This window comes from Sinohyriopsis cumingii, chromosome 6, assembly GCF_028554795.1.
Source record: "Sinohyriopsis cumingii isolate HCF-2022 chromosome 6, ASM2855479v2, whole genome shotgun sequence".
Lineage (NCBI taxonomy): Eukaryota > Metazoa > Mollusca > Bivalvia > Unionida > Unionidae > Sinohyriopsis > Sinohyriopsis cumingii.
The window spans coordinates 42,529,138-42,547,754 of NC_142966.1; the positions used below are offsets into that span (position 1 = coordinate 42,529,138).

The 18,617-nt window shown below is 34.0% G+C and overlaps 1 protein-coding gene across 2 annotated transcripts; it reads right to left on the reverse strand.

Annotated features, from left to right (window-relative positions):
* Positions 1-1,547: 1,547 nt before the first annotated feature.
* LOC149796798 (heat shock 70 kDa protein 12A-like) lies at positions 1,548-18,271 on the reverse strand. Of its 2 annotated transcripts, none has more exons than XM_089961454.1 (5): positions 18,185-18,271; positions 13,782-14,096; positions 11,397-11,615; positions 9,316-9,475; positions 1,548-8,381 (listed from the first exon to the last, which is right to left on the reverse strand). In XM_089961454.1, the coding sequence occupies exons 2-5, from the start codon at positions 14,085-14,087 to the stop codon at positions 7,330-7,332; spliced, it is 1,737 nt and encodes a 578-aa protein (XP_089817580.1). In that variant the 5' UTR covers positions 14,088-14,096; positions 18,185-18,271; the 3' UTR covers positions 1,548-7,329. The 2 variants fall into 2 exon arrangements, with proteins under 2 accessions (XP_089817580.1, XP_089817578.1); XM_089961452.1 differs by having other exon boundaries at positions 13,782-14,099; positions 18,185-18,270.
* Positions 18,272-18,617: the final 346 nt, after the last annotated feature.

Genomic DNA, 18,617 nt, shown 5'->3' on the forward strand with positions numbered 1-18,617 from the left:
AACTACTCACAAAATTTTCTGGAATCTTATTTTATATGAATTTGTCACATCCAGAAAATTGTTTATCACACTTAAATTCCCATCCAAATCATCATTTCAATAGCACTAAGGTCGATGACTCCAACAGCTGACATCACGAAAATACGTCTGCAGGCAAGATGGCCGACACTAGATCACATGACCGGTTCCACAGTAAATTTGTCAAGTTCACATTTTTGATTGAATTTCATTTGTTGATTGTAAATGCTGGCCTTCTTTTATACAAGTATAAGTATGTTTTTTAATATTTAATAGTGTATTCTTCATTATTATGCTGGTCAATATATTTTCAATGTTATCAGCGTTCATTGGTAGTTGTGTACTCTTCAAATAAGCTTAACAGTCTTGGTTACGACTTCAAGTACTTTGATTTTTGACGGACACTACATAATACGTAATGTTTCTATATTTGCTAATGACAGAGTGTAAACGGACAAGTGATGATAGTTTTATTGTGTATTAACCCTCAGTTTGTGTAGCTGTTTATTGAGTATCTGTTCGGCACCATCAGACATGTTCGGCGTCCCGGACAAGCAATGATTGGTTCAATTTACGTCACATAGCTAGTTTCCGAAGAGTGTAAATAGGAGCGAAAATCGAAATTCGGCAGATAGCTGTCAACATTAGCGCCTCTATCAACATCTCTCCACCAAATAAAAATGACACTGTATTGAGGTAGTTTTAACTACAACTTGATTGGATGGCATTAAAAACCTCATAGATACTTATAAAAAAAGAGACAACTCACAAATTTTAATTTCTTTATTCTCAAAAAGTAGACTGGAAGCACACACACACACACACATACACACACTCACACACACACACACATATATATATATATATATATATATATATATATATATATATATATATATATATATATATATATATATATATATATATAAAGCACAACAATAGGAATCAATTCAATTCAAACAAATTCAATTTACTGCTATTGATTCAAGCTTAATATAAAAATAATATTGTGCCGCATAAATAAGCAGCTACGTCCAGACACACTAAGAATTTAGGGTTAACTTTCAAAATACTCCTTGGGTCGTTCATTTCTCGCTGAATGATTATGTTAAGGTTATGAAGGCCAGCATATTATAGCATTTGTGTATTGCATATGTTACACGTAATCAAACGCATACATTTGTGTATTGCATACGTTACACGTAATCAAACACATACATTCATGTTTTAGTTCTATATTTGTATTAAGCATCTTATCACAATTTCATAGTCAAAATAAAAAGGTTCTGACTTTGAGCATTCTTTAAATTTATTATAACATTTACACAAGTTAGCCCATACCCCGCCCCCATTTGTTACAATATGTCACGCTAGCAAGTGACATTTTAAATTGCACGCAAGCGCAATTATATTCATACAATACGTGGCTAATAACATACAAGATTATTAGGAAACTGAACATGCAGTCGCATAATTCAGGGGTTTAATGTAAACAAACGAGCAAGAGGCCAGAAAAAGGGAGACGGTAGTGTAATAAACGATGTTTATTATATTGACTAACCAGATGTGAAAATTAAAATGCGTATGTAACCAAATTTGTCCTTTACGTAACGCAGTGAGCTAGACTAAGCATCACACTACAGGCTCTGGCCTCCTCCTGCAGGTAAGAACAACATATTGCATTATGGTCTAAAAATTATATATGGATCTCAATGCATTTAATCATTTAAAAAAAAGATTTTACGGAAAGAAATTTTTTTATTTATGGTAACATGTTGCATTCTCTTGTTTTTTGTTCTTGTTATTTGAATTTAATTGTTTGTCAGTTTTATTTTTTTTTATATTCTATTATATGCTATTATAATGCAAATTTATTCACTGGAGATGATATTTTTCCATTAAATTGGTTGACCTGAATCATTCTTTTCATAAACACCAGGTGTTGGCCTGGATGCTGACCTTGATTCAAAATTAGTAAACAAAGTTCTATTTTTATTTTAAAATGATTGGTTGATGTCAAGGTCATGATGGGGCTTCGGGTTTAAGATGTAAACAACTTTTTAAAAACAAAAATTTCTTAGAGAAAATTATTGGTCTAATCAAGGCCATATTCTGTGATATAAACATGATCACGTCCCCCCCCCCCCTTTCTGATTTCGCAACTTGGGGGAATTTCGAAACTGCATCTTATAATACAATATAATCTTTGTTTTAGAGAGAGATCTCTCAGTTTTGGGCTTTTTATACTGATGTCAAGTTATTTTGTTATAGCCAGATCTTGAGCTATAATTTTCTCCAGGTCAGATGGATTTCGAAAGGATTAATTATTTTTTCTTTGGAGATATTTTGAGGAGTGCTCACAAATTTAATTTGGATTTCCAACACCGGAGTGCCATTATTTGTATTTCTACAAGAAACTGTAGATAAGCACAGTACTGACTACAGCATAAGTCATCATCATCCATCTTGAATTTTCCATCAGGATTTGAACTTGAAATTATTAGAACATTTGTTACTAGGACTTTTGCAAAATAATTCGAGAATTACCCTTAGATTATTTTTGGATTTGATTCTTGAAACCGTAAGTTCTTCTCCTTTTTTCATTTTTACAGAATTTTTCCAGGAAAATAAATTGCTAAATTTTAAAAAGCTTGCTGTTGTCACTCTTTCTGTGTTACTGTTATTCGAGACTAAACACGTAACAGTTCTGTTATTATATAATCCGATAATATTAATTATGAATTATATCTATAATTTATTTGAATTTGCTATGAATTATATGTAATGTATTTGTAGTTTGAATTATTATTAAAATAACCTGTTACCAGCTTCATGCTCAATAGCAGCTGAATAGTTTCAAAGAAACATGGCATATAATCCCCAACATTTAATAAATTGTTCGTGTGACAAAATGATTTATGTAGTTATTATAAATACTTAATTCTTACTATACTTTTAGCACATTTTGTCTGTTGGTCCTTACTTCATTTGATATTTAATTATTTACAGCAAGCTCAAAATGGAAGATTTTAGAACCGTAAAAAGTCGGTAAGCTTTGGATAAATTACAATAAATATATGATTCTTGTTTAATTCTAAAGCGTAACAATAAATATATGATTCTTGTTTAATTCTAATGAGTAAATCTTATAGTTTTATGTACAATTCTAAATCTTGAGTTTTGTTTAATTTTTATAATAAAGCATTCCTCTACAGGCTCTAACCTACTCTTGTAAATCGCACCGAGTACCTCTCTGCTCCCAAGCGATGTAACAACACCCTCCTCGGCGGAGTGACACCTCCTAAGATGAATGCCAGATTGACACCTGTATTTCTCTACCTTTCGATCTGATAGTATCCATCAATAAATAAAATCCAGTCAGCAACAAGTACTACCACCACAGCACATACATAACAACAAATTACAAAAAAACGTTGTGATTTACAATAATAATAATAATAATAATAATAATAGCACACAGTGTTTATAATATAATCTCTGTTTTAGAAAATCCGAAACATTATTTATTTTAAAATCAATTTCTTCATCTGGTATAATATTAACTTTGTTTTGGTAATAAATATGTAAACACAATTGCATACTTGTATTTTGAACTACTTTTTATATTTCCAATGTGTAACCTATCTTTATGTAATAAATTACTATATTCAAAATGAGTTTTCTCTTCATCAAGTTCTTAATTTTGTGCACTAAAGCTATAGAAGAACGATAGATTTTATGCATAGATGCTTATACAGTTTCAGTATATGTAAACAAATTGTCCGAAAAATAATCAACTCTTTTTTAATTCTACATCAATAAGTATAAAAGCTTCGTTTTTCTTTTTCGTCATAATAAATATCAGTAAACGTCTTGTGTACCACCTATAATAATAACATAAATCAGGTAGGCAAACACGAAAAGGTAGATAGGCAAAAACCTCTACCCTCAATCACGAACAAAGATCAAACACACACTATAAATTAGCCATACATAACAACTGCGACTGCAGTTTAAATGCATTCATATGCCCCAGATAAAAGTTTTGAAAAATTCAAAGCGAAAGGCTAAATTATCATATCAGTAATGCAAACAGATCAATGAAGCAGCTACAGAGTTTATATTGTTTCGTATCTTGGTCTTAAATTAAGTAACAGAAAATCTTGAAGCCAACAATATAAATAAAACTAACAAACAACTGATATTTCTAAGTTACAAAGTGAACATTTAATATAAACTTAAAAAAGTATTGTGAATTAAGTCCCAAATAGTCCTAAATGTCATATAACTAGTCCACAATTATATAATGTTCCGCATGAATTCCAATAGTCTTGAATGTCATGATGTACCACACTGATGCAATTCAGAATGTCTATGAATGAGTTCACAATAATTCCAAAGGAGTATATCCAAAGTCTAAGAGCACTTAGCAATTCCAACTATTAATTAAAATAAATAATTTCTTTTGAATTATATCTGAGCACAACTGAGTCTGATAACAAATGTATTGTATAGACTGATCTAAGATATAAATAAATTATTTGTTTATCAAGTCTACAATTATACACATGTCCCTTTCACTAGATGTGAGTCATTATAATTAAAATTTCAACATAATTGTACAAAAATCTGTTTCTGGAATATTATAAACTAAAATGCTATGTAATATTTTATTTATAACTTTCAATCACGGAGAAAGTCAACTATATATATATATATATATATATATATATATATATATATATATATATATATATATATATATATATATATATAGACACAATTATACATAACAAATGAAAACAATTTGCGAGGAAATAGGGGATATCAAATAAATGCAAATATATGTTGGGAAAGGAAATCGGTTGATATGGTGTATGAAAATACGTCCCATCGTGACGGCCTCGACATATTTCTACTCAGTATCAAACCTGTTCTTTCCACCAACTCACCGCTCCGGTGGCCTAGGTGGTTAGAGTATTCGCCTTGGAAGCGGGAGGTCGCGGATTTGAACCCCAGCAGAGTCATACTAAAGGCTTATAAACATTGTACTTACAGCTGCCTCGTTTGGCGCTCAACATTAAGAGGTTAGTGTTAGGACTGGTCGGCATGGTGTCAGGATAATGTGACTGGGTGGGCCATCATGCTATATGTCTGGTTCATGATGCCCCAACGCTAGACATCACTATAAATTGCTACACTGCAGACATCGTAGTTATATGACTGAAAAGTTGTTAAAGCTACGTTGAGGATCCAAAACACACATACAAACATACAGACACATGTATCGTGCTGTATAAAGCAATGTAATATGGAAAAAACTGCACAATGGTGATAATGCAAAGTTAATGGACAAAAAATGAGTATACAATACAATACAATACAATACAATACAACAGATGCCTCAGTAAGTTGATCTAATCCAACTGTATCTGACTTGTAAAACACTGAACAGAAAACTCTAACTCTGAAGCTCCCGTTACCGTCGGGCAAGTAAAGCCTATGCCTCACCAGATTTATGCAGGTGAGAGAATGATAATACCATAGAATATAATACACTTACGACAATACAACCAATCCTAACCTTTCGCTCTCACCATATGGTCTTTTTAATACTACGTATTTTACAATTTCTGAATTTAACTCATTAACTCACGTGCACTTTCTGTACTGGACGATACATTTTATATTAGCTAATGAAAACTGATAAGGTGCTTGTTGTCGCGCGATTCTTAAATGCGTTATCCCTATTCTCGTAATATAATATTTTTGTTCGCATCTTATTTGATTGTTATGTATGGAAATTCTAAAGAATTACAAAATATACAATTCTTTATACAAAAATGTTCTGTGAAGATCATCATCTACATCGTGTAAATTTAGTGGGGTATTTCCCAGTTCATTTTTCATCACGCGTTCATTTTCATGATGTCAACAAAGCGGTGAGGAGTTCATCGAGATACATACAACTGACATAAATGTTAAAAAAATCAATGACACATAATTAACTCCACGGTTGTTAGTGCAAATTATCGAAATCACGTGCTGTCACTGTCCAAGTGACTCTCAAAGACGGTTTGTGCCTGACCTATAGTCTTGTCTATCTATAAAAGTGTAGCAGACCAAAAACAAAAGTAATGTCTAGCACTGGCGCATCATGGCGCAGACATGTAGCATAATGTCCCACCCAGTCACATTATCCTGGCACCAGGCTGTTCAGTCCTAACACTAACCTCTTAATGATGAGCGCCTAGCGAGGCAGCTGTTAGTACCATTTTTTGAAGTCTCTGGCATGACTCGGCCGGGGAACCCGCGACCTTCCGCATCCGAGGCGGACGCTTTAACCACTATGCCACCGGAGGGGTCTCAAATGTATATTTACAAATTTAAACAATCTACATGAACATGTAATTTTTAAATGTCTGTCAAAATTTAAAATGTCGGACATGCACAGGACAATATTGCAGACATCTTATTAATATTGTACAAAACGAAGATGACTAATACAGTCATAGATATTAATAATCTCTAGCTCAGACGTCAATGATTGAAAATCCATACAACTTGCGGACTTGAGTATATTCAAGAGTAAGACATACAACATATTTAAGGGTACCAATAGGTGAAACTACTTAGCAGGATGTCTCATTCTCCACGTAAACCTTAAACACACACACACACACTCACACACACACACCGAGAAAAAAAGGTTTCAGTCTGGAGCAAATTCGCCCATTCCAGTAGGATTTCTGCAAGGTGTCCCTTGGTCTTCGTAGTTTCCGTATGGTAAGACTAAAGCAGAGTATCTGCCACCTTTTTCATGGAGGATAATGTCTGACATATATATCGGTCGATCCAAAGTCTCCCTCTTTAATGCTGCAGCAGTTTTATGCAAAGAAATATCCAGATGAAGCTTCTGCAGAAATTTAATAACTTAATCCAAATTAACTCACTACAAGTGCTTGATTGAAAGTTTCGTATTATATTTATTATTAAATTTCTTTTCAAAGTGTACAAAATAAAGAAATACTTAATTAAAGTATCATCGCTGGTAACACTTGCAAGAAACCTTAAGAGATATAATTTTTCCACATAATATTCAAGGCAAATGGAGAATATATACACTGACCTGCACTACACACACACACACACACACACACACACACACACACACACACACACAGACACATGGACTGCATAAGGGGACTAAACTCAAATATCTCTTGGTTTTCACTTGCATCTTTGAATGAACACAAACAAATGACTTTCATAGTTTCTTCTAATTGTACTACAATACAATGATTTTTCTTTTCAATCATATTTGAAATAAGTGCTGAATTCTTTGCCGGTATTGGTATGCTTCACTTTGAAAAAAATTTCGGTGTGCCCAAATATAACTGACAGCTGAAGATTTCTGTTATTTAACGTTTTTCCATCTGGAACGGGGACGTCAAATGTTCCAAGTAAACGGCATGATGAATCAGTAGTAAACATTGGGGATTTTTCAGTTGAGGCATACATGTAAAAATCTATCTGAGTTTGATCTATACTCGCAGGACGTTTGTTCTTTGTGACAGTGTGATCAACATTTAATGTTTCACCTATTTCCACATATTTATCAAAAATATGCTTACATAAATATTCACCTTCGTATGATACCTTCTTTTCTATTGGATGAACGGCAGGATCAAAAGGCACACAAGTTCTGACTCCGTATGTAAATCGGGCTATCCTTGTGGTGATTGCCCTGGGGACATGTCCTGAGAGCGTAGCACCTTTTAAAATCACGAGTCCACTTTCTTCTGGAATGATGATACTCTTTTGTCTAAAATGTTTCTTAAAGGTTTCCTGAACAAGCGTGCACTCACTGAACCCTCCGACCAATAGTATAGTGTTTACATTATTTAGGGAGGGATCGGAGAGTAACTTTCCCACGTGATTTAATATACTCTGAATCGGCTCATCAAAGAAACCGACTCCTAGACTTGCGTCGAATCTAAATTTTTCCCTGTCCCATGTAAATTTCCCTTCGTTTCCAGAATGCGCCATAGCCTTTTTTATATCCCCTCCCTTCTCGTCAAATATGTCTTTGATAGCAATCGGCAATGTAATACTAATCCTTGCATCCATGCCGTTTTTGATAGTTCTTTTCTTAGCTTCGAATTCTCTCAGAAGATCGATGTAATCCGATGTGTGTTTTCTCACGAATGTCTGTAGAACGTCTTGCCCAACAATTTTGCCAATCAAAGCGAGGAAATTTTTGTCAACACACGTCCCTCCCCACGGGCCACCGGATGCTTTGTACAGTTCTCCTAAAGATCCGTCCTGCTTTATTTCATGGACAGCAATGTCAATAGTTCCACCTGGTATCATGTAAAGAAAATATTTACGTAAGGTATTAATATATAAAGGTTTACGTAATACGTACACTCTCGTGGAGAGCTTAGCGTCTAAGAGTCACGTTCACATAGTCAAACATTGTATTCCTAGGATGGAACCCTATTTCTGAAATATCTACCAAAGGCGCGATTGTCTAACGATTTGTCAGAATCGCTATAATGTAAATTATATGCAATAACGGTTCATTTTAAAATAGAACTAGGGGCCCCGAGTGGCCGAGTGGTCTAAAGCGTTCTCCGTTACGGATCACTGCCATCTCACCTCTGTCTGCGCCGGTTCGAGTCTCGGATTCAGCCAGTGTGGGTATGTGAGAAAGCTTGCCGGTAGCTTCTCGTGGGTCGTTGGTTCTTTCCAGGGTTTTCCCGGGTTCCTCCTCCACCATTAATACTGGCTGCCATGCATAGCCTATCGTGTGCTGAAAAATGGCGTTAAACCCCACAACAACAACAACAACAGAACTAGTGATTCCTAGTACACAAAGAAGCTTATCTATGTTTCTCACAAGAATATAAATAATAATTCATTATTGATTGAATACATCTAGAGATAGTGTTAAGATTATTGTTTATTCTATTGAGAATAAAGAGTCAAAACTCTGAAAAGGAAATAGATATCCACTCACCACTTGCTGCTGGCAACACATCATATGTTGGTTATGAATAATAACCCACACCATGCTAGTGCTTATATTCAGGAAGAGGAGGAGGAGGAAAAATAACAGAGGTAGTGATATTATAATATGCATCTGGTTTTACGGCACGTAAGCACAATCCTGGTCATTTAGTGCCGAATAATATTAAAAAACGCAGCTTTAGTAATGGAAATGTAAATCCAACACTGTTTTATTTTCACTGATACTAAAGTATCACCCGTACGAGAATTTTAAATTTTGCATACCTCCTAAATCCACAACCATATATCTCATTCCTGGCTTGAAGTACTTTACAGTGGATGACGAGCCAGTTTCAGACGCCTTTAGACATTCAAGTTGCTGGCACCACATGGCAGCTGCTTCAGGCTCCAAGGCAATGGAAAGCTGATCATTACTTATTCCCGCCTATGTATAGAAAATAAGGTTTTTCTTATGAAGACTTTATGTTATATTAGTGCTCAGTGGAATATATTAGCAATCAGCATTGCGTCAAGAAATGATTAGTAGCTCTCTTTCACAATATTTATTATGTGTAGTGACCGACAGGCCTACTAATGCTGTAAATATAATTAGGAACATATACATAGAGAAATTTTATCTTATACTTCCAATAAGGTGATACTCTAAGACAGGAGTTTATATGGTCCAGTCGGTATCACATCTAGTTTTCGTGTGTAATACTATGGGTTTTGGATGTAGGGGTACGGATGTAATACCAGAAGTTCAATATACCGACTCTTTCATCACGTCAATTACGTAATTACCGTTCGGGCAGGGGTGGAGGGTGGAGTGTTCCCTGACTTATTTGGTGACCTGTTGCATTTATCTCATATTAAACAAACTAATACTGCTATAGATTCAAATATCTAACATTAAATATTTTATGCCGCTTAACCCCTGTCTGTTCAATTAAAACTGTTTTAGCTAGCTGTACGTTTCGCCTGTACCTAGTTAGACTTTCAGCCAGATTATTGTGAATGTCTTAATCTACCTAAATTAACATTAATAGGATAACATTTTCGTTATTTTTCTGCAATTTATGAAGTATCAACCAAATTTACGTCGTTGTTAATGAAAAGTAAGAAACGTCAAATGTTAAACTTCAGGTAGTACTAAACAGTTTCGTATCGTTGGACTGGGGTAAAGGTTTGATAGTACTAAACAATTTCGTATCGTTGGACTGGGGTAATGGTTTGATTGTACTAAACAATTTCGTATCGTTGGACTGGGGTAAAGGTTTGATTGTACTAAACAATTTCGTATCGTTGGACTGGGGTAAAGGTTTGATTGATGAGACATTTATACTTAATATCAATGTTCTACCTCCTTATTTACAATGTCAAGAATGTATGATTTCATATTATATGCACAAAGGAATAATTCTAGTGCAGAAACGCATTTGTGCTTCCGGTTTCAAGTCTTGGTCTTCAAAGTGTATGAGCAGCTGTCCATTTTATATGTTTACCAAAGATTTTTTTTATGGAGGGTGATTTTGTGTAAAATCAACTTTTCTCTTCGTTACAGTCATACATGGAATGCATTTGTCCAGGTCTTATATATTGAAACATCTCTGATTTGGTTCGATGCACCTTCTTTACGGCGTTGAAAATATGTATTTTGATGCAGTACGTCGATGGGGATGGCCTCATTCTAAAGATCATGGTAATACAATAAGGATCAGATTTGCCGTGCCAATCATTTTACTGACTTGGTTTCTCAGTTCTCTGAAGAGGTTGTAAATGTATACATGTTGATGTTATATAGCTCCAGTTTCATAGCGACAGGCTTCAAAGGTGATGGGTACATAGTCTCAACCACAGTTGATCCCGTAAACTGTTTAGTGCTACCTCATCATTACATTTTACTTTTCTGCTCTCTCTTATCATCACATCTTTATTATCTGCTCTCTTCGTCATCACATTTTTATTTTCTGTCAGAATTTTCCTCCGTAATTTTAAAAGCACTTCTATACTTTATATTGTAACATGAGAAAAATTGCTTAGTATTATCGTTCAGTGACATAACTAAATCATACTGTCTTCTACTCGTCCTCAAACAATCCCGCAAAACAACGCTCATATGAGTCGGTCATATATACTGATGTTGGGGACAACAAGGAGGTATCATAATGTTTGGTGCTATGCTGCTCAGTTAACTCCACACTACCTGGTAGTAAGCCAGTCTTCAGTTACAAATACTCTCTGAGGAATTTCTGTTGTTGCTTTACTCATATTGTAGGAATCTATACTTTAATGGGTGTAACAATCAAAATTGCTACCTCTAAGACACACACCATTTATTTTGTTCTAAATATAAAAGTACCAACCTTAACCGCTGCATCCCTCATGTATTGTTTGGCTTTGTCGTCCCATATGGCGGGTACGGTAAGTACGAAGTGGACATCCTCTATAACTATCCCAGGGATACGGTTCTCAAGTGTACCCATAAGGTGATCTTTGAGGTACTTTATTGACCATGTAAATATCTTCATTGCAGGCATTCTGTGTCCTAGCACATCCTCTATTTCGGTATCTTGCTTCAAACCCTACAATTTACAAAATTTACATTCATGAAACGAATTTCCACTTCATGAGCAAACATTTTTTTTATACCTACTCAAAAAAGTGGATATTCGTTTATTATATATTTGAGGACAAGACAAATTCGATTTGCATTACTATTTCCCGTATTTGATGTGTAAATGAAATTAAGAAAAGTTGTAATTACTACATTGAAAAGAGGAAACCTTCATTAGTTGATAATAATTAATGACAGGAACGTTTTACATAATATTTCTCCTTCATTTAATACTTGAAATTGTGCACTTTTAAAATGAATTACTATTTTTATACTAAACATAAAGCAACGTTCTTCGTTAACACACACACACACACACACACACACACACACACACACACACAGAGATATATATATATATATATATATATATATATATATATATATATATATATATATATATATATATATGTAAGCATGTTTATGAACTACTGTGTTTAAAAGTGTTAGTTTGACGAAGGCTAAATCAGGCATTGCCACATCCTCCACCCCCGTGATGACGGAACAGAGATTTTGTGAAAATTCAAGAAATGATACGACGAATAGTATGCCTAAGTCAATACAGTAATCATTTGCTAAAAGGAAAGAAAGCAAATTACGAAACTGTTGCACTAAAATGCAATGCAATAAGTAACATTAATTTAATCTCGGTCTATTAAGCATGCCCTTGGTATTTCTCACCTATATATCGTGTAAGTTGCAAAGAGAAAATAGGCTACCCAAATACTCATTTAGTCACTATAACTGCTAACAGCTCCATACGAATACATGTAATTAACTGAGATGGTAAATAAAGGAAAGTCGTATCGAACATCCCCCAACATAACTTTCACCAATGATTACTTGCTGAATGCTGCATTCTTATTTCTTCTTAGTTAACAGATATAACAAAACTTAGGAAAGAAAATTAAAGTTATCTCAGTTTTGATTCAGCTACCCTAAAAAGAATAACAAAAGTCTAAAATTAAAAGAGATCACCCACTGCTATTGCCTGAAACCATTTGCATCTTGAATACAGTTGCAAACTGGTTTCGTGGTCTAATGATCCATACATATACATTAGTTGTTGGATGCGGTCCATGTCATAGTCTAGCCTTGTAAATGTATTTTACAAAATGGTGAGAGCTACTAATTTTTTATTTGGATATAGATTTATTAGAAAAATTAAAGTTTGAAAAAAATTCTGTTAATGTGAATAAAGACTCGCATAATGTGTTCCTGCAATAGATCTTTTTTGTTTTTAGAAAAAAGCGACACAAAATTCGAAGAAGTCTACATGTTGTCTGAATACAGAAAATGTGCAGATACAGTAATTGGATCAGTGTGCCCAAAAACATTTTAAGACAGTGACGCTGATTTAATGCAGCATGAGGGAGGTCACTGGCTACAGCTTTGCTGGGGGTAGGGTTGGGCATCATTGTCCCAATGGTAGCCAACTAAATAAAGAACCGGACCATTTAAGTAAACTTGGAAAATATTGTTTTTCTCGACTACTGAAGTGTTCTGAATGAATTTAATACCATATATATATATATATATATATATATATATATATATATATATATATATATATATATATATATATATATATATATATATATATATATATATATATATATATAATGGGTAGACGTAATTCATCAGTACTGTATTAAATTGATATCGTCACAGGAACCTTATCGATGGTATCGCCGATGTGACGATATATCCTCGCAAACTTCTGCCATTTCCCCCTTTAAAAACAAAACACATTATAACATAGATTCGTATAATAATAATACTAATAATATGAATAGATCGTTATAAGATAGTAATAATAAAATATATTTACCAGTGACAGTCAATAACATGTTTAACAAAATTGTTTCAAATTCATGATTATGTTATACGATACTAGTAATAGCTAAGAGGAAAGAAGATATTAAATATTTATTTCCCCTTGTAAAAAAAACAAACTATTTTGATGCAATATCAATATATATTCGGATGGTTTGCTTAAACGTTTTGAGTTGTGATGCGACTCTAGTAGCACAAAACATTAATTGTTTGAACAGTTACAAGTTAAGCTGCTTTCGTGCCCTTTATAGTGTGGTACATGTATATCATAATTACAAAGAATTAAAAATTAACATACCTCTGTGTTATGGAGCAGCATTTTAAAATGCCTGAAGAAATACCAGTTTGTGTGTTCTCCATCCAAGGCCAGATCAGCGTATTTGTTCTCCGCCTCATAACCGAAGGAATGAAACTCTTTCTTTACATTTAGAAGGATGCACGTTGATGTCTTCAACGATATCAGCTGTTTAGAACCGGCTACCCAGGCCTGGTTGGTTTGCACTTTCATCGGTTCGTTGGTAAAAGAAAAGGCGTATCCACTATATGTCGTCCCGAAGTCCATCGCTGCGACAAGAAGTCGTTGACACTCTGACTTAACCGCCATCCTTATAATCTGCTGTGTAAATAACAAGATTAGAGGAAAACCATTTGCTATTCGGTGTAATTGTCTTTTCATTAGTATTTATCCTCTTTTAATCTGTTTTTGGCTTTTTACTTTCTTATAGTACTGTGTTTCTGAAACCGTCTAATCAAAATTACTTATGTTTATATCAGCCAAATTAACTAGTGTATATAACAAAGTAATTCAGTAAGCTTATATTACAGATAAATTATATACATGCTCATGCTGTTACTATTTATGCCTTTGAAACAAGTTTTTAAAAGTTGAAATACACTTCCTGCCCGGGCTCTACCTATGCATGGCAGTTTAGGTTTGGTTGGCACCCTATAATAAACGAGGTGCAAGTATTCTGATATTTGATATTTAGATGTGCATCTGTACGTACTATTCCATGGAAACCAAGACACATCCTCTGTATTCATTCTCTTCCATCATAAGATGACCCAAATATCAACGCTGTACATTCTGAACTCTTCCCTAAATCGTCGCAAGGATAATAACTGAAAATAGCAGCTAAGACTACACCCCGCCCCCCCCCCCCCCATGTTTCCTATTGCACTGGTTTCAAAATTAGGGTAGGTAGGTAGTTCTTGTTCAAACATTACACACACACACACACACACGCACACACACACACACACACACACACACACACACACACACACACACACATATATATATATATATATATATATATATATATATATATATATATATATATATATATATATATATATATATATATATAATAAATTATTATATACATATATATAATGAATTATTATATACAACGTACTAAGCGTTTCAAGTGCTGGGCATAACAGGCTTTATTAGATAGACTAATTAATTTCGGAAAATGATTTTTAAAAATAATTATCTGCGGGTTTGGGGATGGGGTGGGGAAAATGGTAGGGTCAGCACACAAAAAAACAACAGCAAAAAAAACCGAGATGGTCGGGCGATTGGAAATAATATCTTTTGTTGGACTAATCAGTCTCCTAAAGATTTTCCCCTAAAGTATAATCACATTGTAATACACATTTTCCCTTTAAGTATAATCACATCGTAATACACATTTTCCACTTAAGTATAATCACATTGTAATACACATTTTCCCTTTAAGTATAATCACATTGTAATACACATTTTCCCCTTAAGTATAATCACATTGTAGTATACATTTAGTAGCACTGAATCGAGTGAAAAGCACGTCCTACCCACATATCACAAATGTTAAGGAATGCATAATTAAATATTTATTTAGTAGATTTTAAAGATTTATGCTCCTGTTTGTTACTTTCAAAACATGCAACAACAGATTCACATTTGTCAAATTAACTTTATAAAAATATCTCTTACATAGAAAGACGAAACGGAGGAACGGAGGATGGGTTTCATTGCGAGCTAAAAAATAAAAACATTCTATACACGCTAAAATATACTTCTACAGAAACAAAAGTATGACCAGAAACACTGAATCTCTAGCTACCCCAGCTTTACTTTGCAACCGAAAAAGGGATATTACGATTTTCAACAATTATTTTATAACGTCTTGCTAATTGTAGCTAATTATTACAGAAAAGTGAATAAACGAGCACTGATATGACATGGCATAAGATGTCATCATTATTTACTTACTAAAACCTGGAAGTGAAAACTTTTCATCCTCTCTATCATGCACACTCCTACCTGAATTACGGAAGTGCTGATACTGTGATATGCATCTAGAACATTGATATTTTTATTAAGAACAACGTATCATATATCCATGCTTTATTGAGGTAAGCATAATACAACCAGCGAACTTAAAGGAGACTAGAAATCAAAATTTTCCTTTTACGTATGTAATTCTTTACAGATTTTAATTCGACTGTCATGTTTGTAAATTAAATATCGTAAGAGGTAGTGATTTTATTGCATGGAAGATACCACGATTCCGTAAATTGCCGAGTTTTTCCGAGTTTTAATGAGACGACAGATCACGTGGTACCGTGACGCAATACTAGCCAGTCCTCGAATACAAACATACACATTGGCGAGCGAGGCAGACGGAAGGAGACCACATCAAAACTTGAACCTGCAGTCTGATATAATAGTTTATGTACTGTACTGGTCAGTGCTAAAATAAATGTTTTAGGCACAGGCCCCGGGCTGGTGACTTAAATAAACTCAAGCCCTGACTGAAATTCCACAAGCCCGGACAGTTCATACCTGTCAACTCTCAAGCCGGGAGAAAAACCTCCCGATTTTGGGGGTATTTCCTCATCTACATCCCGATCTCGTAATATCTCTACATTTTTCGCAGCGAAGTCCCGATTATTACATTATGTCTGTCAATTTTCATTTGTCAGAAGAAAAAAACCCAACCCCAAAACATTTATAAATAGATATAACGTATGCAATCCACAGTCTAAACTGCCACACTGCAGACATCGTAGTGATATAACTGAAAAATTGTTAAAGCTACGTTAAAAAATTCAAATCACACGCACACACGTCTAAATCCGGCACTGGACAAAATAATTAATATCACACAACATTTTTTTTTTCTTTTTTTTTCTTCTTCAGTAAAAAGAACGTGAAAATTAAACATTATTCAAGTAAATTTCAGATGTTTTTAAACAAGTACAACAGTACTATAGTATACAAAAATTAAAAGAATAAAATAGTCAACAATTAGCTTAAATGAATGATCACTGTGAAATTTTCTCTGCAAACAAAATCGCATCTCCATTTCCGACAAAGAAACTCGGCCAGTTAACACCTGACATTCCTCTACCGTATATGTAAAGTTTAATTACCATGATTAAATTACAAGGAATAAAACAAAATATACCATGCAGTATATGTGGCCCTAAAGAACTAATTCTGAATGAATATTTTGTTCAGCAAACAGTGTTACATGCATTAAGACTTAAACCTGAAGTCCATGGCATCGTAAGTAACAACAAAACAGGCATCGTTTATTTGGCAAGCAATTGCTGGTGCTTACACATACACACACTGTCGAACATGGTTTCTTTGAAGTATGTCCGAAGGGCAGTCCTTTTCACAAGATCAATGCAAGGATAAGGAGTATGTTCATTAGTCACACAGGCTTTATTGTTTGCGTACTTAAATCAAAACTTCAGCTATTTTGCAATTTAGCCAGAGCTGACCAGAATATGCAAAATGGGCTTGTCCTGGGGGAATAAAAAGGCAATTAAAGGAGGTAAATCTTACCACATTTGCAATCTACCGAATAGTCATTTGCAATTTTGTTCCTGGTTTGCGTTTGAAAATTATAGACAGCAAATTGTATAAAATATATGCACTAAAAATCTATCAATTTCTTCTCTAGAACATAAAATGTGGCAACATTCAGTTAACCCCAATGACAAATATAAAATAAAATACAATATAAACAAAACACAGGTGAAATAAATTTTAAAACGTAGATTTTTGTCGACCGCAAAAGTAAGACTTGCTCAATCAGTAGAATATGACGTGGTCTAAGTATTAATGAGGTTTATACATAAATTGCACAACTGTCTTGACATTCCTTTATTCACCACTTCAACTTCTTTATCAGCCTACTTTCACTTTAGAATCCCCAACCCCTTGCCCCAGTCCACATCGAGATAAGTTTTATTGTAACATTTCTTTGTTATCGAAGCTAGCATGTTGGAAATAATACGACTACGGAAATCAAAATCAAACAAAGAAGTGACATATCATTTTTTTGCTACAGTAAATCTCAAGTAATGAAAAAGGATAGGAGATAAACATGTAACACAATGCAACTCAAGTATTTAACGGAAAGATCAAACGGACACAAAAGCAAAAGGTAAAATATAATTTCTTTTGGTGCGCATTTGATTCAGCATAAACAGTAACATATTTCAAAATGCATATTTACAAGTAAAACTATATTGTTACGGGAATGAAATCAAATAACAGTTAATTTTCTTCCTGGTCGTAACCTGAACTACATTTAGCGACAAAATTTTGAGTGTTTGTCATTACCTGACACATTTTAAGCTAGAACTGAAATTGTTTAAAGTTATATAGTCTAGAAAGATACAATGAGTCTAACTTACCCAAGACTACAACAAACTCGTAACCTGGTCCATTCATAAATGCACACCTGAACACGACAAACGCCTCCTCCTGGAATTCAGGGGACGTAATTCTTACTAAATCTTGATTTAGAGTCACTCAGCCGTGGTTCAGTTAAAGAGAAAATTGGAAAGATTTAAAGTCAACAATTAGGCTCTGAGTACAGAATAAGTAATGACATAATTGTAAATTGTGTTTATGAAAAAAAAGTAAATTGTCGTCATTTAACCCCACACAAAATATAAACATTGTCATTTTCATCACGTTATTATCATTACGGTATGCAAACGTTACCGATGTAAATACAGGCGGTAAGGTGAAGGTAAATGCCATTTGCAACAGGTACCCAATTGTGGAGAGCCGTGAATATGTTACTATTTTTAACAAATGTTTATATATCATAATAACTTGAAA